This window comes from Aythya fuligula, chromosome 28 (assembly GCF_009819795.1).
Source record: "Aythya fuligula isolate bAytFul2 chromosome 28, bAytFul2.pri, whole genome shotgun sequence".
In the NCBI taxonomy this organism is placed as follows: domain Eukaryota; kingdom Metazoa; phylum Chordata; class Aves; order Anseriformes; family Anatidae; genus Aythya; species Aythya fuligula.
Window position 1 is genome coordinate 2,186,839 of NC_045586.1, and position 25,789 is coordinate 2,212,627.

Genomic DNA, 25,789 nt, shown 5'->3' on the forward strand with positions numbered 1-25,789 from the left:
GTGGAGAATCCTGATGGTGTACTCGAGAGGGGCCGCTTGGGGCTTTTAAGGTGTCGGATGGTGAGCCCGAATAGCAGAGTGTTTTGGGGGCTTGTGAGCAAGGAGCCTGCTCTCCACCCAAAAGGTGACCACCTACGGCCCCCGGTGCCTGGGGGGGAGGCTCTGTCCACTGGGAGAGCTTCATCATGCCCTTGAAATCAAGCGCCGTGCTGGGGGGCTGCTTCCTTCCAGTGCCCTCCCTCGGGATGCTCAGCACAGCCCGGCGTTGGTGGCTGTGGATTTATGGATATATGGATATATGAGTGGGTTTTGACTTTTTGAACCAATGCGCAGCGCTGGGTGCACCCGGGTGCCTTCCTACCCCTCTGAGCCCAACTACCTCTTGTTAATTAGAGGGTCCCAACGATTCCCAACCCACTCCCCCATCGATCAAAGCAGTGGAAAAGGGGCTTTGACAAAACATGGAAGGCGTTGGGCAGTGCAAACGGCCACGTCTCGTCGCCCACCCGGCACAACCGGGCTCTGATGCGGTGCCGATGGCTGTCCCTGTGCCGGGAAGTCACCGAGCGTCCACCCATGGCCAAGAACCAGCATGCGTGGCCCAAGGAGGAGGAATTGAGCTGGAGCTGAAATCCTCGGGCTGCTTCGGAAGAGCCGAGGGGCGTAGCTGGCTGCAGCAGCCCTGTGGCAGTGACTCACGGTGGGAGAGGATGCGACCGCTGATTCAGGGCTGGAAACACCAGCGGCTTGCACGGAAGGAAGGGAGATAGGAGGGAGTCCAGCTCACGTTTCCGTGCCTGAAATGGGCGGCCCCGCTGCTGGCAGCGACCCGGCCGGTGCTGATGCAGGGTTCGGAGGGCTGGGGATGGGGTGGTTGTGGCCTCCCTGAGCCACCTCGGAGCCAGGGTGGCACATGGAAAGAGGGTGATTCTGCTCGTCCCCGTGTCCCCATCCCCGTCCCCATCCTGCCTGCAGCGAGCCTGGGCTGTCCTGCGATGCGCGCTCACAGCACGGATGGCCTCGTGCCCAGACACGCAGGCAACCAGCCCCCAGTGAAATCCCCGCATCTCACATACCGGAACAGCTAATGGAAGAATTTAGTCCTTTATTAGCTGCTAATGAACTCGACCCATAGTTTAACAGCCTCTGTGTAGACTGGATGCTGGGACCGTTTGTTTTCCCAGCTTGGCTTTCCACTAGCGGCGTATTTTATTATTTTTTTTTTGTGGTGGAGGCAGGATATATCAAAAGCACCCGATAAACGTCGATGCAGGAAAAAGCAGCGTTTGGCCCCAAGCTGGAGCGGCCCCTTGGGTGCGAGCAGGCCAGGCAGGAGCAGAAGGGTTCAGATCTCCTGTTAAAAACTGACGATGACCACTTCTGTAGCACCTGGGTGCTCCAAAGGGTCCGTGCAGTGATCAGGGTCCCACTGAAGGTGCTGTCTCTCCAGCACCCCCGACTCCTCACTGCTCCAAAAACTGACCCCAAACCCTCACTTTTTGCTTTCTTTTGCATGAGATGAGGCCGTGGTCCGAGAAACAGCTCCGCAGCAGCTCGCGGCACTGCCCTGCAGCTTTGGGTTTGGTGGCACGGGGCACAAAAACCCCGCTGCGTTCTGCTGGACCTGGAAGGGCAGCTGAAATTAAAACCTTTCCGCCCTCGTGGCTACGTCCTTCTTGCTGTCCTCAGTCACCCTCTTCGCTCCTCTCAGCCCTGATGTTGCAGCTTTCCCCCCCGACGATGTGTTGATTCATAACAAACAGCTACCAAAATATCCTCTTGCTGCAAAAGCAGAACAACAAACACCCTCGGTTTATTTATGCACTTTAACACCCCCACCTCACGCCCCCCCCCTGCATCATTTTGCCTCTGGATATCAAGTGTGAAACTGCAGCTCAGGAAGACGAAGAGAGTTTAATTAGGGCACGCGTTTTTCCTCGTTTCTGAGGACAATTACAGCAGTGCTTTTTGGACAGGGTCAGCTCAGGGGGGACGTCGGATTTTGCAGGGTTTGGGGCTCAGGGTGGCAGCGAGGTGGCTCCCGCAGGGGGCTCCTGGCTCTGCCCACCCCCGGCAGGAGGGTGGGCAAAGCTGGAGACCCCCGGCATGGACAGCACCAGGGCTTGGGCTGGATGAGAGCGAGACATTTGGGGACCTGGGGGCGAGGCAGGTCCGCAGCCAGCCCCTCCAGCCCGTGGAAGGGCCAGGAGCATCCCAAAAACCTGCAGAGATGCATCCCGGAGCGATGCCCAGCAGCATTTCCAGCACCTTTCTTCCCAACCTCACCTCACCTCCGGATCGAGCTGGAGCAGGTGTCAGCCCCGTGCTCCTCCTGCAATATTTTCCCTTTCAGCCACAATTTTCCCCCCGGAGGCCCGGTTTTATTTCACATCTCTCATTAACGGTGTGTGAGGGGGGAGGAGATCAGCCTGCCGGTGAAACTCGTGGTGTGCCAGCGGAGGGGGCAGCTCAGGACCAAAAATTCGAGGGGCAGGCGAGGTGGGAAACTGCGGCCTGATGATCCCAGGGTGGTTAGGGGCTGGAGGGAGCAGTGGGATGGGAAACGGGGACCTGGGGGGGCTGGAAACCACTCGCTGATGGCCAGGGATTTCGGAGCTGGCTTCAATTCCCCCGGTGCAGCTGGGTCCCGGCACCCATGGGTGCCACCGCTCAGGGTCAGAGGCGCTGGGTGCAGGGGCAGACCCCAGCAGAGCCCAGCGCCAGGCAGATAAAGAACCATGCATGGAGCAAAATGCTTCGCTCCCGAGGTGTCTAAAGTCCTTCTGTTACAAAGAAAGGCTGAGTTGGGAAGAAAAGGGAACTTAATTTTATTCCAGGGGGCCCAAACTAGTTTGACATTTGCCAAATGAAGTTTCTCCACAGTTTTGATTCTGAAAAAAAACAAAAACAACAAACCAACACCCTCCCAACAGTTCAGCCGAACGCGTGAGCAAAGCGGTTCAATGCCACATTTGCATTTTGCGCTGAAAAAAAAAAAAAAAAAAAGAAAAAAGGGGGCAGCAAAAATTTCACCCGGGCTCAGCATCCTGCGGAGGCATCGCCTCCCTTTCTTCCCAAACCACGGCTTTGCCCTTCGCCTTCCAGCACCTGGGGATGGAGAAGCTCAAGGGGCGTCCTCCCGGCTCCTTCAGGTCCCTGCTCCTTGGGCAGACGCCGGCTGCGGTTCCAGGGCTCGTCCCTTTAGCCCGGAGCCTGCAGGAGCCGTGGTGAGGAGCGGGGCTTTGAATGGCCGAGGCTCCCCCACGTCGCCCCCGCCAGCGCGGAACAATGCGAGCCGAGCCACAGAAAGCCCAGAGCCTCCCACCTCCTACCCAGGGCCCTGCTGGTTCCTTTTCAGCTCGGCGGTTTCTCCATGAGAAAATGCCCTGGGAAAGCGAGTCTTCGGGGCGGGGGGGCTTTTGTTCGCGATGCCCTAGACCCGAGCCGCAGCTTTTCCTTCCCAAGACGTCAGAGGAAGGCCCCTGGGAGCTGCTTCTCCCCCCCATCCGGTGTTGTATGGCCACCAGGAGGCAAATGAATAACCCCACAAAACGATCTCGGGCATCTGTCGGCACGGTGGAAAGCCCCAAAAGAGATGGGGGCAAAGCCCAGGGGCTAAGAACCAAGGCGGGGTCGTTGTCACTCCAGTGCTGACCCCCAAAGAGACCCAGGGAGGACGGGCAGCCTGGGGATGGGTGTTTTGGGATGGATGGGGTGCGTGGCTCCAGCAGGTGCCATAAGGATGTAGGAACACCGCTGTGGGGTCCCCGGTTCATAGCGTGCAGCCTGGGGCAGGGGCAGGAGAAAAACCCCCTCCCCAGCTGCTGCCTGCTCATTTTGTACAGAATTTGTGAGCTCGGTGGGGCAGAAAACTGTGGATGGCCGAGGGGAACGCCAAACCCTAGCGCTTCTCCGCGATGTGAGCCTCTGGTTTGGAAAGCCCCAAGGGTTTTGTGTCGGGTTTGGGCCAAACCTGCGCTCGCCAGGAAGCCAAAACCGGGGAGATGGTGAAGGGAAAGGCTGAGGAGCAGGATTGACTTGGGAGATGCCAGTGGAGTCCCAGCCACCGCGGTACCAGGAGCAAAACTTCCACGGCTGGTGGGAGACGGAGCTGCCCGACGGGAACATCGGAGCCCGCTGGCTAAATAACAGCCAGGTCTGGGCACCCGGCTCCTGTCCCCTGCCTCCAGCAGCCCCAGCTTCGAGGACTGCAGCGCTGCGGGGTGTGAATCCTACAGGGAGAGCAGCAAAACGTGTCAGCTTCCGAGAGGCGCGGATGCAGGAGATGGGCTGGAAGCTCTGCCAGCACCTGGCCCGTCGCAAACAAAGCCCCATGGCCCCGAGCGAGGAAGGAAGCGGTCCCTAAGGGTGTGCGTGGGAACCCTGCCCCGTGCCCTGACCCCGTTGCTGTCACACCACAGCCCTGGTGAGGCTCCCGCACGGAGCATCAAGCCTTCAGCACCACGGGGTTGGTTTTGGGTGGATGGGTGCCCGAGCTCAGAGCGATGACCTTGCTTCAGGGAATGAAGCCAGAGAAATGAGTGCGAGTTCAAGCATTTTCCGTCCGTGGCAGCTCTGCAGAGCTCGCAGGGAACGGGAGGTTCAGTCCTGTCCGCTTACGGGAAGGCAGGAGATAAGGGAGAGCCCAGCTCCTTGGCAGCAGACGCTCGCAGGAGCCAGGCATCCAGGCTGCTGACGTCTGTTCTGCCTCTTAACCTGTGCTGCTCTCGCAGTTCCCGGACCTAAAATAAAAGGAAATTTGGAAAGAAAAAAAAAAAAAAAAACAACCAACAAATCCTCCTTGCCTCTCCTGGCTGCACCCCAGGAGCCCATGCTGGTCCAGATCCGCACTCGTGATGACAGCACCTCTGCTCCCAGCACTGCTCCAGAAGTGCAATGCTCTGCTTCTTTTCAAACCCACCTTGTTTTTGTACTGCTAGAGTCACTTTTACAAGGGAATCACAACGCTTTTTCAGCTCACAACACGGGAGCAAGAAAAGGGGCAGGTTTGTGCTGGTTTAAGGTAACCAGAAGTGAGCAGAGAGCACTGAGGACGTCGTTCTGCCCCCGTGGCACTCGGAGAAACATCGAGAACCATTCACCAGATGAGAGGTTTGGTAAAACGGATCGTTTAATAGGACTCAAAATATACAGACAACGGAGCAGAGCAAAGGTCCTGCAGTGCCCATCACCTTCCAGAGATGCACCGGCCAGCGCCGTGCAGGGCCTCCGGGCTGCTGCAGGGACTTCTCCTGTGGGCCACAACTTGGAGAGGTCCCGAGAGCTGCGGCAGTGAGAGGGCAGCGAGGGGGCTGCAGCTTGGGGCACGCCCCGGTGCGTCACCTCGGATGCCAACGGCAGCATTCGGCAGGGTTCGGGACGGGAATTCCTCCGAGATTCATCGTCTGCTGCTTGGCCTCGGCGGCGCCTGGGAGCTCTCGGTGCTTCGGCCACGGAACCCTGCAGCCGTAACCTCCTCCAGGAAGCTGCCAAGAGAAGTTCAGGTGAGCGGAGGCAACGTTTCGCTCCCGGAGAGCACGGAGAGCAAAGCGCAAAGGAACAGGACGGCAGCACCCTGCCCTGGGCACCCAAAGGTGGGCAGCCCAGCACAGGTCACCAGGCCAGCACTGGCCCTGGGGGGACCCTGAAAGGCTCGGGGAGGTTTCCCCCAAGGCCAGGGCCAACGAGGCTCCCAGGAGGGCTCCCAGGAGGGCTCCCAGGAGGGATCCGTGTGGGCTCAGCCCGACCCTGCTCACCTCTGGTAACAAAGCCAGGAAGGCCGGGCTCGGCTTTCTGCCAGCTCTCAGCCTTCCTGCGGGGTGATAAGGCAGGAAGGGGCAGGGTGGAAGCCTCCTGCTGAGGCATCTTTGGCATTTTGCAGCCAGGGCTCTCCGGAAAGCAGCCCCCGGAGCAGGCTGGGTCACGCTGCGTGCCTCATCACCGGGCTCAGCCCCGCAGCAGGGCCCTGCCTCCAATTTCTGCCCTACAGACCGCAGGGTTTTAAGGATTGACATCTGAATCTGATAATGGAAACCTCTGAGGCACCCACCATTCATTCGGGCAGGTCTCAAGGAAGTTTCAGCTCAGTAAAACGCTTAAACACACGCTCAGCTTCACGCCAGGCTCCCAGTGATTTCCCAAGGGACCCCAACAACCATGTCCCAGAGCAACGGTCCCGTCGGAAAGCCAAACCCAACACATTTGGGCTTCTCAGCAACCCCTTGGTTCGTGGAGATCAGCTGCTGGGGGCAGCTGCAGAGGGAAAAAAAAGGCTGGGGCAGGCGGGGGGCAGGCGGCAGCTGGCGAAGACGTCCGTGGGTCTGGGCGGTGGGTTCCAGATCCTGCCCAAATTTGATACCAAGACACCAAAATGGGAATTTGTGAGCCCGTCCAGAAGCAGCGAGGTTGGAAGAGACCTCCAGGACCACTAAGCCTTGGGAACAAGTTGGCTGACGAGGTCTGGAAGCGGGTTAGGGTCCGAGGCTAACTCAGTGCTTTCAGAAGGAAAGCCCCTCGCAGCCCCGCAGCCCCCACGGAGGCTCTGCTGAGGACGCAGCCCAGCGGCGTTTGGCACCCGAGCTCCGGGTAAGTGGGTAAGTGGGTCAGGGTAAATATCCCCTGGGGTTAATCCCTGCAGGTTTGTGCTCAACCTGCGCTCCGGATGAGGCGGCCCCAGGCGCCAGATGTTCCTCCGTCGTCACCCTTCGTTTTCGGAGCTCTTCGCGCCCTGCGCCTTGCTGCGAGCGCTCACAGCTCCCAAAAATGCAACTTGGGGTCTTGAAATCCTCTTGGAAAGCTACCGAGAACCCGTGGGTTTCACTCCAGCACGGTTCTGCCCAAATTTACCTGGTTCCTGCACGAAATTGGAGGCTGCTATGGTCCAGAAGTGGCATTTTGGCCCTCCAGCACGGGGCACAGCTCTGCATTGAGCCTTCCCTCGGCTCCTCACGCAGGAAAACGCGGCCAGGAAGGTTTCCTTACCTTCCTGAGAAGCCCTAACAGAAGTATTTTCAGGAGGGCTGCCAAAGTTTCACGAGTAACAGCGGCAGCCAGTCTGGCCCGATCAGCAAAACCCTGAAAATTCCTTGACAACACCAGATTTTTTCCACCCCGTCGGCGTTTCTCAAAGGATCTCCAAGCGCTTCCAAACGCGGCTCTGTGTGTCCTCCGGGCACTGCAGCGAGAGGGCTGCCTGGTAGTGGGCACGGAGGTAAAAATAAATGAGAAATTAAGTGAACTGAAAGGGGACAGAACGATGTGCAGCAAACCTGAGCGTGCGCAGTGCTGGACGAGGCTCAGAAATCGTCTCATCTTTGCATTTCTGCATTGCTCTGAGTTTCACCTGATTTTTCAGCACTCTGGATGCTTTAAGGTGTTTGTTTGTTGTTTCTTTTTGCTCCCAGCTCCTGGTTGCAGCCCCCTGGACAGGACGAGAAGACCCAGGGCACGCTCTGAGCCTTGTCACTGACTGGGCTGCCCCAGGTGATGCCAGGAAAGAGCCCGTGGAGCGGGAGCACCGCGCGGATTTCCCTGCTAGAGGCAGAGGGGGAAGAGAAGAAACACCAATTTTCTCATCTCCTGTAAATCCACGGGGATTTTTTTCCACCAGAGGAATAAACTCCACCACCAGAGCCCGTTGGCTTCCGTAGCCTGACTTCTTTCCAAGGAATCCCTTTGCCTACGTGCCTCATTTCAACGTGTGAGCACTGTTACGAGATTCCTGCCCTTATTTTGCGTTCCCAGACACGAATCCAGAACGATCAGCAGCGACAGATTCCCCTTGACATCGCTGCTGAGTGGAAGGGAACTTTAACCGGGTACTTTGAGACCTCTCTGCCAGCACAGAGGGTTGTGTAAGAGCATTTTCAGCCTGGTTTTAAGCCTCTGGGTGCAGCGCAGCCACTGGACGAGGCAGGGTCCCTTACACAAGGGACCTCTCACAACCTCACAGCTCCAACACCACGACCAGCTCCTGAGGCTCGCCCGTCTCCCACTTCATCCAAACGCTGGCTGCAGAGCCCTTAAGCCACCCCACACCCCCCCAGACACAGATGTTGATCACAGTTTGAGTTGGACTGGTCCGAACAATGAAAGCAGGGGATTAGCGTGCTTACACGGGCTGCTCAGCGCATTAATAGAGAAATCTCCTTGTTTATTGTGACATATCAGCCCTAATCCCGCAGCCGTAAGCAACGGCTCGTTAAAGGGAGGCCAAAGGATTACCGCAGGAGTTAGGGCGCAATAAAATCTAGGTTTCCTCGCATCAGACACCTCGGTGTGCTGCTGGAACACCCGGGAGCCTCACACTGCTTGAATCGCTGTGTTTCGTGACGGGGAGCTTCTTTTCTCAGCTCGTCCTGCACACAGGAGGCCCTCGAAAAGTGCTCGAGATCCCTGCCAAAGTGCTAGCTGTTTTGTTACCCCCACCGTGGCCTTTCAGCATTAAGGAAATGTGATTCAAGCCACGAGGGAAAAGGAACTCACCTGAGGCAGGGCTGCTGTCACTACAGGACCCTCAGCAGTCCTCATCCCGCAGCTCCCGGGCAGGACCGTGTAGTGATCAGCCCTTACCAAGCAACAGCCCGTTTTTCCTCTTTTTTTTTTTTTTTTTTTCTCCCCAGCTTCATTCTTTGAAATGCAAATTCTGATACAGCACCCTCCTTTTCCTGTAAATAATTCAGCGACTGCGCCAAAACGCCGTCACGGGAGAAGCCCTGGCTAGCTAACGTTACTCCTCCCAGCACCGACCGACGCCGGGGAGCCCAGCAGGCAGCTGCAAATCTGGAATTTCATCCAGCCAGGAGCCGCTCAGAGACCTGCTGCTGCCAACAGACCACGAGGAGAGCTGCCCAACATCACCTCCGGGGTCAGCAGCAGAGCTGGGATGGGAACCCGGAGCCGATCCCCTCCTTCCTCACCCCCCTGCCTCCTTCTCCTAGGTTTTCCCTGTCCCAGTGACAGTTTTTGCTGACTCTGCTACACCGAGACGCTTTCGGGGCAGGTCTCAACCTCCAATCTGGCGTGAAAAAGCTACTCTGCCATCAGCAGCTTCGCAGCGCTTACTCTGTTGGGTTTTGTTGGCGTTGTGCTCAGCGTGGCGCGACGACGGCGCCATCCAGGTTCTCAGCACAGATGCTGGTGAAAAAGTTTGATGCGGGCCTGTTGGTAAATGTCAAAATCAGCCTCAAAAGGCATCGGTTACCGCGGACGGAAGGCTGAACACAAACCAGGTTTTATTTTGCATCCTTGCAAGGTTTAAGCTGACTTAATTCACTTCTTTTCCTAAGTCGAAGAGCAGCTAGTACGTCTGCTGGTCTCTTTTTGTGACTATTTCCAGGCCTGGCTAAAACAGGATTTAGTTCAGAGGCTACTTTGTAAAGCAGAAGGTTGAGGAAGCTGGGTAATTTGGGCAGGAATCGGGCGAGATGTGGGCTAATACAGACTTGCCTTCGTAACCCAATTCGTAAAAGCAATTTGCTGCTGGGCCAGCACCAGCTCAGGAGCTTTCCAATCATCTGCTAAACCAAAGAAAGGCCCAATTTTGGAGCAGGCGCTGGGAATTTGCAGGGTTTGGGCATTTTTTCCTTAGCAAATGATCGGTCACTGAATTGCCTTGCAGAAGAATTGTTGCTGCATCTGTGCAGGCAGCTTTGGAGCCTGGAGATCCCTTCCAGGCACGGAAGGGAAGGGCAAAAGTGCAGGGGGTGTTATAAATAAGACCCAGAACTCTAATACAGCAGCAGTGCACACACATGGCCCAAACCCAAGCCGTTTTTTAGCCTACACACCACGCTTGGGTCCACCTGTCAGTAACTGAGATCAAGGAGGTGCCTGGCAAACGCCTGCCTGCCCCCCAGAGCCGTGGTGCTGGCGGCATGCATCCCCAGGGCACACTGTGGAGGCTCCCGAAGCTGTCAGCTTGGAGACTTCATCCTAAATGCTGTGAAGAGTGACTTTCCCCTCTTCTTTAGGACTCTTTTTGCCTGTTTCCACTCGGGGACGGTGAAGCTGTGCTTCCCTCCCAGCCCAGAGCTCCTTTCAGGCTCAGAGCAGCTGCCGGACAACTCGAGGGGCTCGCCCCAGGCTTGGATTCCACCAGGCTTCCTGCTGCAACACATGGGGGAGCCGGGGGTCACCTGTCACATTCCCGACGTTCCCCTCCTGCTGATAACAGCCCCGCAACGTCAGCACGAGAGGGACGGAGCGGTGCAGCAGGAGGGAGCAGGGCACGTACTAAAAGAATTCGTGGTTCTCTCCTTGGCTAGCAACAAGCTGCGCTGAAAAAAAAAAACCCAAGCGGGCTCAATTTTCACCCGTGGTCTCATAGTCAGATGAATAATTTGGGTTTGGGATTTCCCCAAAAGACCCTGAGATTCCCTTGGGAGCGGCTCGCTCGGTGAAATGGCATCGATGCTGCCCGACACGAGCCCTCCCAGCTGCCCAAACGTTCCGGGGATGGTGACCCAGGAAATCAGCGAAGCTCAGCGCGGGCAGGGATTAAGCCCTCACAACGTCTGGCCTCCCAAGAAGGCAACCCGGAGCGTAAAGCGAACCGAGAAGGAAAGCTCCTTTCTCTGGGGAGAAATGGAGAAGGCACAGCCAATGCTCTGCAGGCTCGTGGGTGGCAGAGAGGCAGTGCAGTCGCAGAGCCCGCTTCTAATCATAGGCACAGCAGCTTCGCTGCTATCGCACGCAGTCGCTCCAGACTTCCAGCAGAGGCAACGAGACCACAGCCGGGTCTGAATCCCTGTGTGCTGCGCTGCCTTCTCATTCCTCCTGGGGTGCCTGGTGAATTCTAAGCAGGAGGAACTACACACGTCTACCTCCCTGCCCTCGGATCCAGTCAGGCACACGTTAAACCCTCAGCTTGGTAACATAACACACAGAAGCAGGGCTCGGACCGTTCCCACACGTTTCTGCCTCTTACTGTGTCGTAAAGATCCCTCAGGAAGCACAAACCCAGGCCCACGTCGGCAGCTCTGGGTGCCCGGTGAGGCCTGAGGCCGTTACCTTTTGGTGTTGTGGATGGTGGTGCCCCCCAGGACGATGCGCACCCCCGGGTTGGTGCGGTTCAGGTTGTAGACGGCCAGCGCCTCCTCGTAGGTCGCCCCTCCGATGATGAAGACGATGATGTCCTGGGGCCTGCAATGAAGGCACGAGGGTCAAGGAGAAATCCTGCAGCAGCCAGGGGCGCCGAGGCCCTGCTCCTGCTGCCTGCTCTCCCCAGGCCGTGCCTCGTTTCTGCGGTGCGTCCCCGAGCGGAGCACAGAACGGGACCCGCACCCTGCACCTTCTGCTCTCACACGAAGGCTGCGCCTTCCCCGCACCATCCTCCCTCACTGCTCCAGTTTTCTGCTCTCAGAAACCTCAGAGGGGATGATTTCTGCCGAATCTACGGTGAAAAGGCCTGGGTGGCATCCTGGCTGCGAGGTACCATCCACCACTCGAGCTGGAGCATCTCGCTGCAGAGGACAAAGTCTCGACACGATTTCCTGCCCGCTGCAGCCTCCAAAGTGCTCCCTGCTCTCCAAATAGGTGCTTTTATTAGGGTACAGCCACTTGCTGCAGCAACCAAGGCATCAGGCACCCCTCTGCCCTGGGCAAACTCTGGATCAGTGACAAAGCAACCGGAGCACGAGGCAGGGATGGCCCCGGAGAGCACCTGGGCTCCGTGGCTTCGCTTGCTCCCTGCTGAGCCAGCTCCCGTGAGGCGCAGGGGAGCAGCTCGGAGAGGGAACATCGGGGATTTGGGTCTCAGAAAAAAGGGCTACAAAGAGCAGAGCTGCCATCGGCGTCCCCTGCACAGGATCAGGCTGTGAAATCTCCTGCAGCCTGCAGAGAAGCGGGGTTATATTTAGCAGCCACGCAGGTTCGAGCAGCTCGCGAAGGCAGACGGAGGGTTTCGCACCGCAGCGCCCGTCACCGAGCTGTCCCCAGGGCCCTGCCTCCTCCTTTGAGCTTTGGGAAACCAGACACAAACGTGCCCAAATCTCTGGGGAATGGGACTCCAAGGGAAGGGGAGGCATGGTGAGGAAGCGATCCCACAATTTCGGTTGTCAGAAGTAGACCGAAAATCCTCACGAGCCCAATTTTGTCAGCTCGTGCAGTCCCCAGCGCCATCACTTACAAATTTCGGGTCAAAAGTGTTAAAGACCCGAGGAATTTAGGGGCAGAAGTGGCTGCCACACACTCCTCTGCCATGTCTCAGCACGCCCCAGTCTGGACGTTTGCTGTCACCTTTCAGTGCCACCACATCCACCCTGCAAATCCTTCCCACTCTGTGGTCCCTGAAGCCTGTGCAGGGCTGGTCGCAGCCTTCTGCTAGGGGTCAGGGTCACGTTAATTAGCCTAACGAGATGTCGGAGCGCCACAGGTGAGGGTGAGGCTGTATGTTACCGTCAGTGCCCGGGGTTACATCTTGTGCACGGCTTCGTCACCGCGGAGCACTCAGGCGCTTTGGAGGGGAGGACAAAGCAACCCTCCTCGAGCAAACAGCGACCCAAGCAGAGCTCTGCCTTAAAAAACAACCACAAAACCACCCCGAGCACCAGGCAACGTGTAGGATTAACGGGAGCACCGCTTCCCCTCGTCCTTAGGGCAGCGCTGTGTGAGCTCAGACACAAAGGCAGCCGGGCACACAGCGCGGGCTGCGAGCTGAGGGCTCCAAAAAAGGAGATTTTGTGCTCGCTGCCCCAGGAGCTGCCTCTGGCCGCGTGTCAGCTGCAGGCACTTCCAAGGGGTCAGCCGGTTCCAAATTCTTCCCCTCAGTCACAAATTCTTCCCCTCCTCGAGCGGGCAAAGAGGAACTTGCCCTTCCAACTGACCCAGCAGGGGCAGGAGCCTGGCTTGAGGGCGCAGAACGCCCTGAACGGGATGAGAGCGGCGAGTCCTCGCGTCCCGCACCTGAATTCTGAGGGGGTTTTCGGAGCAGGGCTCGCAAGAAGCAGGTGGCTGATGGCAGGACCTTAACGGCAGGACCTTCAGGGCTCTCCGAGGAGTGCCCCAGAGGCTGCTGCGGGTCCTTGTTTGGTTTTTCTAAACGTGGCAGTGACAGTGACAGAGCTGCCCCGCGGGCCGATCGCTCGGCTACGAGCTGGGCTCCGGCCATCTTAGGTAAGCAGGATCGGGGCCAGCTGCTGTGATCCCAAATGCCCCTATTAAGAGAAATTCCCAGGCCGAGGCGTGAACGGAGCAAAAGCTCCACCCCAAGGGGAGGCCTGGGCAGAGTCTCACACAGCTCACGAGGCGTTTGGAGGCTTCTCCCCTGGCCCCTGCCCCTCGCTGTGAAGGGGAGAAGCTTTAGGAGCTTTTCCAGCCAGCAATCTCCAGCAGCAAGGCAGAGGGGGACTGCAGGCTTGTGGCACACCAGGAAGGCTGATATTTAACGCAGCGGGAAGGAAAGGAGGAGCAGAAGCCAGCAGAATTGCTTCTTGCTCTCTCCTAGGAGCTCGGTGCTTTGCAGATTCCCTCTCCTTCGCTGCTGCCAGTTTTCACAGCTGAATTTGGGCCACGAGCTCTTCCTCCCTCGCAGGAGCGTCGCGTTCGACGCAGAAAGAAATAGTTAAAAAGAATCCGTTTGCATTCTTTGCTGCTCGAGCCACTGCCTCCCTCGGATCAAAAAACACAAAGCCTTTTGCCCTGCCCTTGGGCTGAACCCCTGCCAGTCGCTGTCACGCCGTCCCCTGCCTGCAGAAAGCCAGAAGGACAGCCCGGCTCACCTCGGGCTCTGATTCAATGCACTGAGTTTGGGGAAATTATTAAATGTAAATCCCTTCCTCAACTCCTTTGGCACAAGGGCAAAGCCATAAAGTGGCCCTTTCTCTTCCAACCCTTATAGCTCAACCCCTTTTTTTAATTGAGACCCCGTTTTTAGGATGTTACCGTTTGGCAGCTCCTTCTCTTTGGGATTTTGTTTTACCAAAGCCACGGGACCCACATCAGTCAGCTACGGGACAAGGCTGCAGCTGCTGCGGGAAGGGAGCGAGGTGGAAACTTCATTTCCCTTCTTCGTCCGACTTCTGCTTTGCTTTAGTTCTAGGTAGGAAGCGAACCTTTCCCACGCGCCCCCCCAGACGAATTATTTGGGTGCTCTTCGTGGCGGGATTCTCAGGGGTGGGTTCCTGTGCCTTCTTACAAAAACATTTTAGAGGGGAAATCCGAGTGAGATGCAGCTCAGCAGAGCGTAACCGAGCACTGACAGCCAGAAGATAAAGGTCAGAAGACCACTTCCAGCTTAGCTCAGCACCAGCCCAGGTCAGGGATGCCTGGGTGCAGCTTCTGCTGTTCCACCTGCTCCATGTCAGACCCCATCCCTCAATCCTTTCTGCCGGGCTGAAATCCATCTCAGTCAAGAGCTGGTTTCAAGGAGAGACGACAGCATTCCTGCTGCCCTCGCTATCACACACTCATTGTAAACTGCCCAGCCACCCCGTCCCAAATCCACCATTTCAGTTTTAAAGGTAAAACGTGGAGCGAGGCGGATACCTTCCGGCCTCCCAAGGACATACCCAAACAATTTGTCTCTTCTATGACGAGAATTCATTTTTTTAATTCATGAAGGAGGCGATTTATATCCCCTGCTGTCAGCCTGGCAGGGAATTTGGAAGCTCCCCTGTTACAAAACAGATTTTCCCTTTTATCAGAGGGAGGCAAATGTCCCAAGGCAGGGGTAGGGAGGAAGAGCAGCGTGTGTGTGCCTCGGGGAGCCGGCCACGAATGCTCGCTCCCTGACAAGCCCTGACCCTCTCACCCCCTCAACACGGCTGGATCTTGGTCCCCAAACCCATTTCTCTCCCCTTCCAAACGAATCTGCAGTTTTAATTCAGCCCAAACCGCCCTGCAGCAGCCACCTCTCATCACAGATCACCCAGAGGAAGCCACGTAGCAGCGGGCTCGTCCCCTCAGAGGAGATTACCACGAGCTGGAGTAAGAAACCCCCACCCAGCACGCTACAGAAGCTTCACAGGATCCACAGAAAGGAAAGCGAGGCACCAAACAAAGCAGTGGTTTGGCCGGAAAGCTGCTAGAGAGCTTGGGGTCTTCCCTCTGCCCACTCGGTGCCCTCATCCGAGGCCCGTATTTACCCGTAACGACTTCACAACAGCTGAGCTGAGCTCCAGCAAAGTCAGCTCGAAGCAGGCAGCCAGGGCCCTTTTCAATTTCAGTTATTAGCCACGTTCAGCAAGATCCCATTCCGCTCAGAAATAGTAACTGGCTCAGAAGGGAGAGCTAGCAGTTGGGCTATTTTTGGGACTCTGCAAATAAACGCCAGATGGTATGGAGTGAAGTTAGGGGGCATGCTGAAATCCATCATGTGAACATCCCGGCAGCGTGGTGCAGTGGCATTATCCCTTACCTAAGCTCTTACAAGAGGAATGTCAGGTCTTGATGACTCGGCCAGCGCTGAACACCAAGAAAGGAAGCCTTCTGTCTGTCTTTACAGCCCTCCCCAGCACCTACCTGAGAGCACAGCCACCACCTACACCACCAGGACATTTCTTTGACAAGCCCGAGGTGGTTTTTTCACCCAGGGACAAACCACAGAGCAGGTGGCAGCAGCAGGAGGAGCAGGCGTGCTCCAGTTCCCAGCTCTGCCCTACAAGACCCCACGTACCTGTCCCGGAGAGTGTTGGGCCCCAGGTAGGGGAACTGGCTGTCCTTGAGTTTCCCTTTGATGAGCTGGTCTAGCGTTTCTTGCAGGAGAGGCTGGTGCTGGGTATACACATTCTCAACGCCCTGCAGTGCAGAAGAAGCTCTTGTTAGGAATTCACACAGCGAGGCAGCAGGCTGAGATGCTCAGCAAAGCCACGTTCAAAAAGCCCCAGCATTTATTTGACGGATACAGCAAGTGTTAGCCGTTGAGTCGAGGTTTAGGGGGGCTTTTCTGCAACCAACTCCCATCATCTACATGAGAATTCTGCCCTAATGCTCCCTGCACTTACTATTAAACTCTGAAAGCCACACCACGTGGCACTGCAGCACATGAGAGTCCTGCCCTGTGGCTGTGACTCTGACTACAGCTGTTGTTATCTCACCCGTGGCAGAGCCGTACCTTCAGACCTTTGAGGAACTGCTTGGTGATGGCCACAGCGTCCTTGGGACTGAACAGGTCGCTGCCCCGCACCCGTTTCCCTCCGTACTCCACAACAGCAGACACCAGCTGTGCAGAGAGAGGCAAAACCAGAATCTTTTTAACACAGGGAAGCTGTTTCCAGGCAGTTACTGTCCACTCAGCACTCAGAAGAGACGCGTTCCTCCTCTCCAACAAGAGCCCCAGCGCCGTGACGCTGCCTGCACGAGGAGAGGGGCTGTCGTTCCCGCAGCCTTTTGCAGGGCGAGCAGATCCTCCACGCGGGGTGACATCATTCTGCTTCTCCACCTCCTCTCCAGCTGCTCTCCGCATTTGCCAGGCGCTGCCACCCTCTCCCTCCCAGCCTGGCTCCTGCTGCGGGCTCAGCACATCCCTGCAGCCACTGCCTCGCCAGCAGGAGCTGGGGGCAGGCGAAAGGAGCACGCACCGGGCCCCGTGTCCGTGCCCCACGCCGGTTGTAGCAGCCTCCTGGCACGCAGGCCACCTCTGCTTCACCAAAATCCTTCGTAACATCACTGCTTTTGGAATTGGGAATCAGGGAATCAGCTGTGAAGCAGCACCCGCAGCCCCCAGCTGACCTCCGGGCTCTCTTTGGGGTGGAAAAGCAACAAAAAAGAGCGCCGTGCTACGCCGAGGCCCCACCACCAGGCGCCTTCCCCCGAGGAACACATCCCAAATCTCCCTCCTGCCCCAGCAGAAGGGGAAACGTGGCAGCTACCTTGCGGTATTTGTCTGACACCCCTCTGTTCCTCAGGTCTGTCAGCAGCCCCGGCAGGCTGTTGCTGCTGTGGCGCTCATAGTGCAGGGCGTAGAGCATCACCAGCCGGGCGGCGTCGAGCTCCGTCACCTTGGGGTTCTGCAGCAGGCGCCGCACGTTCTGCAAGAGAGGGAGAGAGGAGGTGAGGGAAGAGGCCTTTGAAGGACGTTAAATGGGACCGAGAGCGAGCCCACTGCCTAGCAACAACACTGCACGGAGGAGGGCCGCGAGGGAATTAAATTGGGAGGAAGGAAGGAACGGAGCCGAGCTTCTGGAGGGCTCTGCGGTCAGGGCGAGCGGAGCACGAGCTGCTTTTGTGGGCCTGGGGATTCGGAACCCGGTCCTGCTGGGTTATTAACTCCCCAAAATGTGCTGCAGGGAGAGCTCAGCTTGGTGTGTGCCTCCCCTGCAGCAGACACACGTAGGAATTTCTCATCTCTTCTCCTTCCCAACCTCGGTGAAGCAAAGGCTGGCCCGCAGGTTGACTGCCAAGAGCACAACTGCAAGGATCTTGGTTTCTTTCGGAAGCTGTGGAGGAGCAGCATCACACTCACACAGTCTTTGGGTGTGGGAAGCAGAGGGACGAGCACGAAGACACTTGGAAGCGAAGGAAGGAAGGAATTAAAGCAGGGAAAGGCAAAGAAAAACGACAGCAGCGGAGAGGGAAATACAAAACCCACGGGTATTCCCTTCCAGCACGGAGATTGTTACTTTTCCTGCTGAAGGGAACACGGTGCCATGTTAAATACGAAGGGTGCACGCCCCAAAAAGCTGCCTGTTGAACCACAGACCACTCCCAGGGAAGATGTGGAACCCCCACAGGGACCGTGGGCAGGATAGAAAGGCTCGTGTAAGCCGGCAGCTGGCCACAGAAGCACTGGGGCCTCCTCGTTCCAAGAAAAAAGGACTTAATTCCTCTCTGCACCCTCTCAGTCACTGGGTAGAGCCTTGGAGCTAAGAGAACACACACGAGAGCCAGGCTGGGAGCTTGGGGGAGCAGTGGGAGTGAGAAGCTTCTCAGCTCTGAGCTCGGAGGTGGCTCTGGCAGAAGAGGCGCCGACTGCTGGAGGTGCTCGCGGGCATCTGGTCGGGGCTGGGCAGATGCTCGAGTACACCCCAGAGCCTGAAATTCTCCCCGTGAAAGCAAAACAATCCGCCTGCCCTAGCTCCAACGCAGGGAATTAGAGGAGCTGCCAGTTGTACAGCTGCGTTAGCGGCAGCAGTTCCAAGCGAGGGACGGAACCAGCTAGGATTGTTTCCACCCTAAGCAAACGTGACCTTGAAACGCTCCGAAAAGCCCAGCGTATCTCTGCAGGGCTCTCCCAGCCTCCCAGGACAGATAGGCAGCGCGGAAACATCCTGCAAACAGCTGTGAAACAATGTTGGGAAAGCGTTGCCGTTTTTTCCCCAGCTGATTCAGCTCCGCTTGCCGTTATCTGCCAAAAATAGGGGGTGAAATCCTGGCTTGGGGGAGGATCCCCGAGGCGAAGGGTAAAAACCTTGTTGAGGGCAGGAATTCACCTGTACGGGGAAGGACAGAGCCGTCCCGTGGAGATGTTGGCTTGTGAGCTTTTTGGCAGCACAGCAGCACTGCCCGTGCCCGCGGGGAGCTCGGGGAACAGAAAAGCTCTTGTCCAGCCCGGGAGGTGGGATCCCAAACCTCCCCTTAAGGCTCCCGTACGACGTGGGGATTAATGAGAGCGGGGAAAGAGTAACCAAAACGTCCTGTGCTCGGGGGCCCCGGCCGCCAGAGAAATTAACAATTGCTGAAGTTACGTCAGGGGCAGAACAATCCTGCCTTTATTTCGTGCTCTGCCTTGTTCATTGTGCCCGTGGCCTTGGCCCGGCGCTGCCGTTAGGAGACTGCGACAGGGAACGGGGCAGCTCCAGAGATGCTGACCTCTGTCTCGTGCAGAAAGATCCCAGATCATTTTTTTTGCAACTTTGCAGTTATTTTCTAGCCTCTACACGGCTTTCAGTCCCTCTCAGTTGCCAGAAGCACACCAGAGCTCCTCCGGCGTGGGGCTGGGAACAAACTTGGGCGCTGTGAGAAGGGCAGAAGCACCCATTTAGGGCAGAGCAGGACCCAAACGAGCACCTGGGTGAGCTCCAGCAACCACCCTGCAGCTCTTGGTGGGGCTCAGCTCCCTGCCTGCCCCTCTGCTCACCTCCCAGCACGGCCACGTTAACCACAGCGCGGCTGCTGCAGCTGCCTCAGCACCACGAGGTCGTCTCATCCCTACAAATCCAACATCACTTCAGAAAAGCAGACCAAAAAGGGTCTGCAACGCCAAGCACCCAAACCTCAGCATCAACGCTGTCACTGTGTTAGTTCCTCAGCAGCAAACCTGCTTGGAACAGCAGGAACAGCAGCTCCCAGCACAGGCACGGTGTGTTGAAGGATCACAAGCCAAGTATTTGACTTTTAACCTGCACAAGCTTGACCCAGAAGCTGTGAAACAACAAGAGAACCTCAGAGGAGGCCTTCAGGAAATGCATTTTATGGCTACAACCTCATTTCAGCACTTGGTCCTCTAAATCCTATGAACCAAAAGCCATCGGATCGCATCTCTGTGCTCCCAAATCTGGGTGGCTTCAGGGATTTCGACAGGCCTGTCCTGCTTCACACCTGCTCAGGACCTGGCAGTGCCTGAAGAACTGATCTTATCGCTCAGCCACCCACCTGGAGCACGGCGTAACAGCCCGAGAAGACGGGTATCTCACACCCGTTGGAGATGCTCAGCCTTATTTTCCTGTCCAAGTGTTGCTGTGCTGCATAAAGGAGCCCGTTACGCAGCGTATCATCTACCCTAGCCACAAAAAAATCAAGGAATCTCTTTTTAACACTGAAGCAGTGGCTGAACTCTGCTCTAACACAGCCCCTCTCGACAATGCTGCTATTTTCCCTGACCAGGCAGCAGCCCCGACCTGTCGCTACCGACGTGCTGTCAGATGGGAGGTCAGGTCGTGGAATCCAGCAAGCCAGCACGGGGTCAGACCTCCAGTCTATACCCAGCTATAACAGAAGCCTCTTTTAGGCTTTTGCAGTCCTCTTTGCCAACGAAATCTTTTCTCTAGGAGGCTTTTCACCATTTTTTTTTTTTTTTTTAAATAAAACCCGCCACCTCAAGGAGCAGCCTGGTTTAGGCCACTTTTTGGTTTCCATTTTTCACCCAGTGCTGCTCGGGGGCCAAGCTTTGATTTAGCGGTGCCTGCAGGCAGCCTGCCAGGAGCCAGCTGACTGCATCTAACGCAGGAACGCGGCGTGTGAAATGCAAAGACAATCTGCAGAGATGCTTCTCCAGCCAGTTATTAACTATGATTCATCCTCATCTGAACCGAACGGGGAGGAGAGGAGCAATCCCAACCCCCAGAGCCCCAGCCCTGTGGGATATCTGCACGCACCACTCCCCCTGGTTTTCGGTACCAAACCTCCCTCAACCGGGGGGGGCAACGGGATCAAAGCAGGAAGATTTAAGGTACCTGCAGGGCGCTGGAGTGGTCGTTTTGGCAGGCCAGCTCCTGCTCCACCTCCGACACCTCCAGCAGGTTGCGCTCGGCCACCAGGCGGGAGAGCTCGCCCACCACCGTCACGTGCTTCGACACCGTGCCGGACATCTTCTTGAACTGCGGGTAGTTCTCCACAAACGCCTGCAGAGGGGAAAGCAAAGCAACCAATTCTCCAAATAACAGCAAAAAGCATCCAGCTCGTCCCTGGGTTGCACACAGGCACTTATTTGCCTCACCGTAAGCGAGCCTGGTGCCGGTATATGGATGCTCACACCCCTCAAATCCAGAAGCCCCGAAGATTTCTTCAATTACAAAATGTTTGGCCGCACTTTTGGTTTATTCTTTAAACACAAGGATATGGAAAGTATCTCCAGAGACATTGCCAGGATTCTTTAAATCTTCAGTGGTGACTAAATGAATCAGCCTGTGCTCGGAGCAGCTGCCAGGTGAGCCAGCTCAGCTCTAACCTCTGCACAGCCGTGCTGGGTTAAGCCAGGCACTTAAATGAGGGCTTAGAGGCTCAGCTGGGGGGCTGCTGGGTTCCAGCAAGCTCTGAGCAGCAGCTTAGAGAGCAGGCAGAAGGAGGAAGCTTGTAGATCACACTGCAGAACGGCCTGGAGAAGTGTCTGGCCTCCAGAGAGACACCACGTTGTTGTTACCTTCATATCCGCGATGGATTCCAGCTTCTGCTGCTCCTTGGGTTTCCTCTTCTGGAAATCCTCCATGAGGTTCTTGATGTTGCTGCCGATCTCGGCGAAGTTCAGGTACATGTTCTGCAGGGAACAACAAGGGGACGTGAGAGAAAGCCACTCGGGCAGGAGCCTTGGTGCACCGATGTGCCACCACGCATCATCTGCCCGAGACCCAACCCAGCAAGCAGCTTTGAGGCAGGCCCAGGTTTTATTTAAAACCCTGAACCAGCCGCGTTATTTCTCATCAGATGTCGCTTGCATCACACCTTGATTCCACCCTACGTAAGCCATACATCTCCACCCTTATGCCTGAAGCAATTGGGAAGATCCTTTTGCACGGCAAAACCAAGCATGGGACCCAATTCCCAAACCCATCCCCTCACCAGGATCCCACCCAGCAGACAGCAGCACCTACGTTGGCGTAGAACTCGTCGTTCTCAGCAGACAGGACCACCTCCCGGAGATCCTTGCTTATGCCTGGCACGCGAGAGAGGTCGATGCGGTTGTTGTTGATCCCCAGCAGCTCGTGAACCATGGCCTGGTACGTCCACTGCCAAGGATGGGGGCAGAGAGAGGCAAGTGGTGCTTCAGCAGGACAAACAGCACCAAAAAGCAGAGCTCAGGCTGAATTCCAAGCCACTCTGCTGCAGCAGCACACCACTGTTTGAAGCGTGCACTTCTCAAACTTTTGCCACCAGAATAAATTCTGTGGTGCTCAGACCGGCTCCTCGCTGGCGCAGACATGGGAAAACCACCCCAAAAAGGTGCTTGGGACTGATTGTTCTGCTCAGCTAGCTCTATTTCCTCCTCCGCCTGCAAAGGGCCACGTATTTTTGGCTGCAGAGCTTCCACATTTACAAACTGCTTAATTTCCTACGTGCCTCTGCGCTCCTGAGGCAGCAGGAGGGGTGTTCCTGCACACCAGCGAGTCACTACATTTACCCGAGGAAGAAGAATACTAATGGAAAGAGAAAACTGAAAGCTGATGGGAGCCCTGACGCTCGATCCGTGCAGGATCTGTGCTCGGCAGCTTGAAAAAAAATCAAGCCAGGAGACAAAAGAGGGATTTGAAAAAGAGCAGGGGCAACGCTCGTCTCCTTTTTTTACCTTCTGAACACAAACCCTGCCCTGGCAGGCTGCGAACTCCACCTCGCTGCTGCTGCACAGGGCTCTGTGCACTCTGAGGACTCCTGCTCCTCTCCCTCAGCCCCTCGATGATTGATTCACCTGGTTCAGCAGCGGGGTGATGGCGTCGTCGGAGCGGTCCAGGATGAGGAGCAGGGGAGGAACCTCCGTGCGCCGAAAGTCAAAGAGCTCGTATTCCTTAGTGATCACTTGCTGGTGAGAAAAGGAGAAAAAAAAAAGCCATCTGAGCATAGGTTTACCTGGAAGAAGTTCCCTCTTGCTTTGGGCATGGGTGAACAAAAAGTTGTGGTGCTGCCTCAGGCTGCGGAGCTGCTGATAAAGCACGACCTGTTCCCAAAAGGCGCCAGGAAACCCCCTGTGAATTGTAAGAAGTGAGGGTGCAAACTGTGAGACGTGTAAGAAATGAGGGTCTTCACCTTGTGTACAGGCTTTTCAGAGACAAGGGACGTGCCCTGCCCAAAGCCACACCAAGGAAAGGGCAACGTCTCCAAGAATCAGCTGAAGAAGGGTATTTCCTCCAAACACATCGACTTCTCAACAAGTTAAAATCAAGCCAAGCTGACAAACTCATCTGACATCGTGGCCAAGCTCTCACCACACCTTCACGCACTCAGCAAGCCTCTTCGCCGGCTCGGAAGAGAGCTGGTAGCGAATCATGGGGCATTTCTTCAGGGACAGCAGCAGAGCAGTCAGCCCTTGGGTCGTCCTGGCCAGCTGGGCTGGATCCCAGTTGCGGCCCTGGAAGGAAAGGTTCAATCTGACACAGAAACACCACCCCCACGTGTTTATTTGGAAGCAGAGAAAGATTTTGGCTGAAAGAGGGGGAAATAGCAAAGGCCCCGACCCCAATCTCCCGTTATTCTTCTCCTTGCCAGCCCCTTTGAAGGACCAGCTGCCCCTTCACGGACTGCACCCCGCCATCAGCCCACCACTGCGCCCAGTTTGCCACAGCTACTGGTCCCTCTAACCACAGAACAAGGCCCCGGAGAGGAGCAGGGGCTTCTTCCATACCTGGCAGCAGCCCAAGAGGTTGAGAGAAAAGACGTGGGGGTTCACAGCGATGTAATCTCCGTAGAACTCCTGCCAACAAGGGGAAGCAAACGCAGTCAGGTGTCTCGCCAGCCCTTATTCAGCCCACAAAGGGACGTGATCTAGCACCAACAGCACTAAAACCTAAGCACTGCCCAAACTCTGATCGTTTCTCCTCCCTGAAAAGCCACTTGCTGGTGTGTTTCTGTGCAGGGAGCTCTTTGTCGATGTCGCAGACATTTGGCAGCCTGGGGACAGGCAGATGACAGCAGTGGCTCTGACAGCGGAGGGCAGGGAGGAAAAGGACACACATGGGGTATTTTTTTTGTGCAGTGCTGCTGCGTGCTGTTCAAGAGTCCTCAAGCTTCCACCTTCACCTTCCCAGGGCTTCTGGATTGAGAAATCTACTTAAAAACATTCAAAAATTCACCTGGACTTCTGCCACGACTTCCTGCTCATCAGCCTCAGCTAAGGACTTGATGTCACTCTTGCTGATCACGTTGCTGAAATCTGAAAGAGAACAACAGCACGAGCACGGTCAGGTGCTGTGAGCGGTGCACAGCGCAGGAAAACTGCCTGACCTCATTCCCCACACGAGCAGATTGCCACAGAGCTCGTCTGACTTGACACCCGCAATTATCACGCGGGCATTTCAGGCTGGAAGGGAGCTCACGCAGCCACTGTGAGCCCTGCACCAGCTTTCTGCTGCTGGTGCCAGCACCCCGTGTGTGACTACTGCACTGAATGGAGATGCAGCAGGATGAGATGGCTCTGGGAAGGCAGGGCTGGCTCCCTTCTCCCCTCCTTGCTCCACCAGGCAGCCCCACAGCCGGTAGATTTCCCCGGGTAAGAGACAAACAAGGTGAAACGGCTTGGGACAAGCATCTGGCATTGCTGTGAGGCAGGAGCTTTGTCCTGCGGAGCGACGCTGACATCTAGAGGCTGCTTCAGCTCCTTCCCCAGAACCTCATGAAGGGAGATGCTTCTGTGAGGCCTGGCCTTCAGCAGCTGTTCTGGATAATTTCCAAAACCCCCTGAATATTGTACAGCATGAGCGAGAAACGCCTGCCTGATGCAGCAGGCATTACAAGATGCCTGCTACAAGTTTAGCCCTAAGCTGGGCTGAGAGGCCTAACGCTGCCTCTAAATGATTTACCTTCAGGATTTGGGCCAGCCTCTCACCCTGTGCACTTGTTTCCCTTAGAATTAAGGCACTTTGCTGCCAGCATTAGCCTTCCCTCACATTTCTGAAGCAACACAAAGTTATAAAACCCCAGAATTTTTCAGAAGTAACCCATAACAGAGCAATACAAACCTAAGGTGTTGCTTTGCAAAGATATTTTGTGAGTAGTTTCAGTTTAACTGTTTTATTTCACACACACACAACCTTTGCTAAAATAATTTGGTGATTGAAGTAACATAAGAACTAGAACTCAGACACTTTCAGCATTTTGTAAGTGTCTGAGGGTGGTTGTAGTGTCTTGCATCAGCGTTTTCTACTGAGCATCAGGTCGGGCTCTGGCTGCAAAGCCTGACTTACCCGTCAGAACGGAATGCACTTACAGATAAAATAGATGCTGTACTTCGGCCTCCGCAGCTCCTGAATGAGATATTCCACGTTCTCCTGAACAAAAACAGGACGGGGGAGAGATTTAAAACCGCTGCTGCTGTGTCAGAGAGGATGAGACGCGTCCACGCCTCCTGCTCATCCCATCGGGGTCCCTCATTACAGCCTGTGGAGCCCAGGCTGCCCAAAGCCCCTCCAGCACCTCGGGCCCAACGCTGCGCTCGGGGAGCTCTTTACCTTGGTGGGGCGCAGGAAGCAAATGGCCTTCAGGTGCTTCATCGGCTCCCTGTTGAAGGAGTCGATGCGCTCGAAGAGGTACACCTCCTTCTGCAGGATCTCCGACTGCGTGTACACCATGCTCACCACGCCGGTCTGCGGGACAGGCCGGCCCCACACGTCACCCCGGGGCCCCACACATAGCTCCCAGCCCCACACATCACCCTGGGCCCCATATGTCCCCCCTCCAAGGCCCTGGGCACCTTCCCCAGCCCCAGACATCTCCCTGGACCCCACACATCACCTCCAGCCCCACACATCCACCCCCCTCGGCCCCAAAAGTCCCCCCAGGCCCCAAACGCCCCCTCAGACCTCACACATCGCCCCCAGCCCCACATATCCCCCTCCCCAGCCCCACACACCTTCCCCTGGCCCCACACGCCTCCCCCCAAACCCCACAGCCCCACACACTGCCCCGGGCCCCACACATCCCTCCAGATCGGCCCCACAGCCCCCCTTAGGCCTCACACATCGCCCCCAGCCCCACATATCCACCCCCCCGGCCCCACACACCACACACACACCCCCCAAACCCCACACACGCCCCCAACAGCCCCCTTCTCACCGTCTCACGGTCCATCAGCAGCACCTTCATGCCCGGCCCGCTGTCCTCGATCATTTTCGCCACGTACTGCTTCACCGCCAGCACCGCGTTCATCTTGGCCCGGCTCCGTCCTACCCGGCCCGGCTCGGCTCGGCTCTGTCAGGCCCGGCCCCGCCGC

General features: G+C 56.6%; 1 protein-coding gene across 1 annotated transcript; it reads right to left on the reverse strand.

Moving 5' to 3' along the window:
* Positions 1–5,113: 5,113 nt before the first annotated feature.
* Positions 5,114–25,789, reverse strand: VPS45 (vacuolar protein sorting 45 homolog). Its single transcript, XM_032204584.1, has 15 exons — positions 25,633–25,789; positions 25,029–25,163; positions 24,788–24,848; positions 23,655–23,734; positions 23,207–23,275; positions 22,796–22,933; positions 22,277–22,387; positions 21,465–21,599; positions 21,017–21,130; positions 20,331–20,498; positions 16,809–16,967; positions 16,052–16,159; positions 15,614–15,735; positions 11,011–11,142; positions 5,114–5,486 (listed from the first exon to the last, which is right to left on the reverse strand). Exons 1-15 carry the CDS (start codon positions 25,723–25,725, stop codon positions 5,399–5,401), a joined length of 1,713 nt encoding a protein of 570 aa, XP_032060475.1. The 5' UTR covers positions 25,726–25,789; the 3' UTR covers positions 5,114–5,398.

What these genes read in the sequence shown, in the direction of transcription:
- VPS45 (XM_032204584.1), bottom strand. Translation starts at nt 25,725, where the DNA reads ATGAACGCGGTGCTGGCGGTGAAGCAGTACGTGGCGAAAATGATCGAG. An exon ending in GCTTCCTGCGCCCCACCAAG is followed by an intron (nt 24,849 to 25,028) that starts GTAAAGAGCTCC and finishes GTTTTTGTTCAG; the next exon opens with GAGAACGTGGAATATCTCAT. An exon ending in ACCTCTTGGGCTGCTGCCAG is followed by an intron (nt 22,934 to 23,206) that starts GTATGGAAGAAG and finishes CTTTCCTTCCAG; the next exon opens with GGCCGCAACTGGGATCCAGC.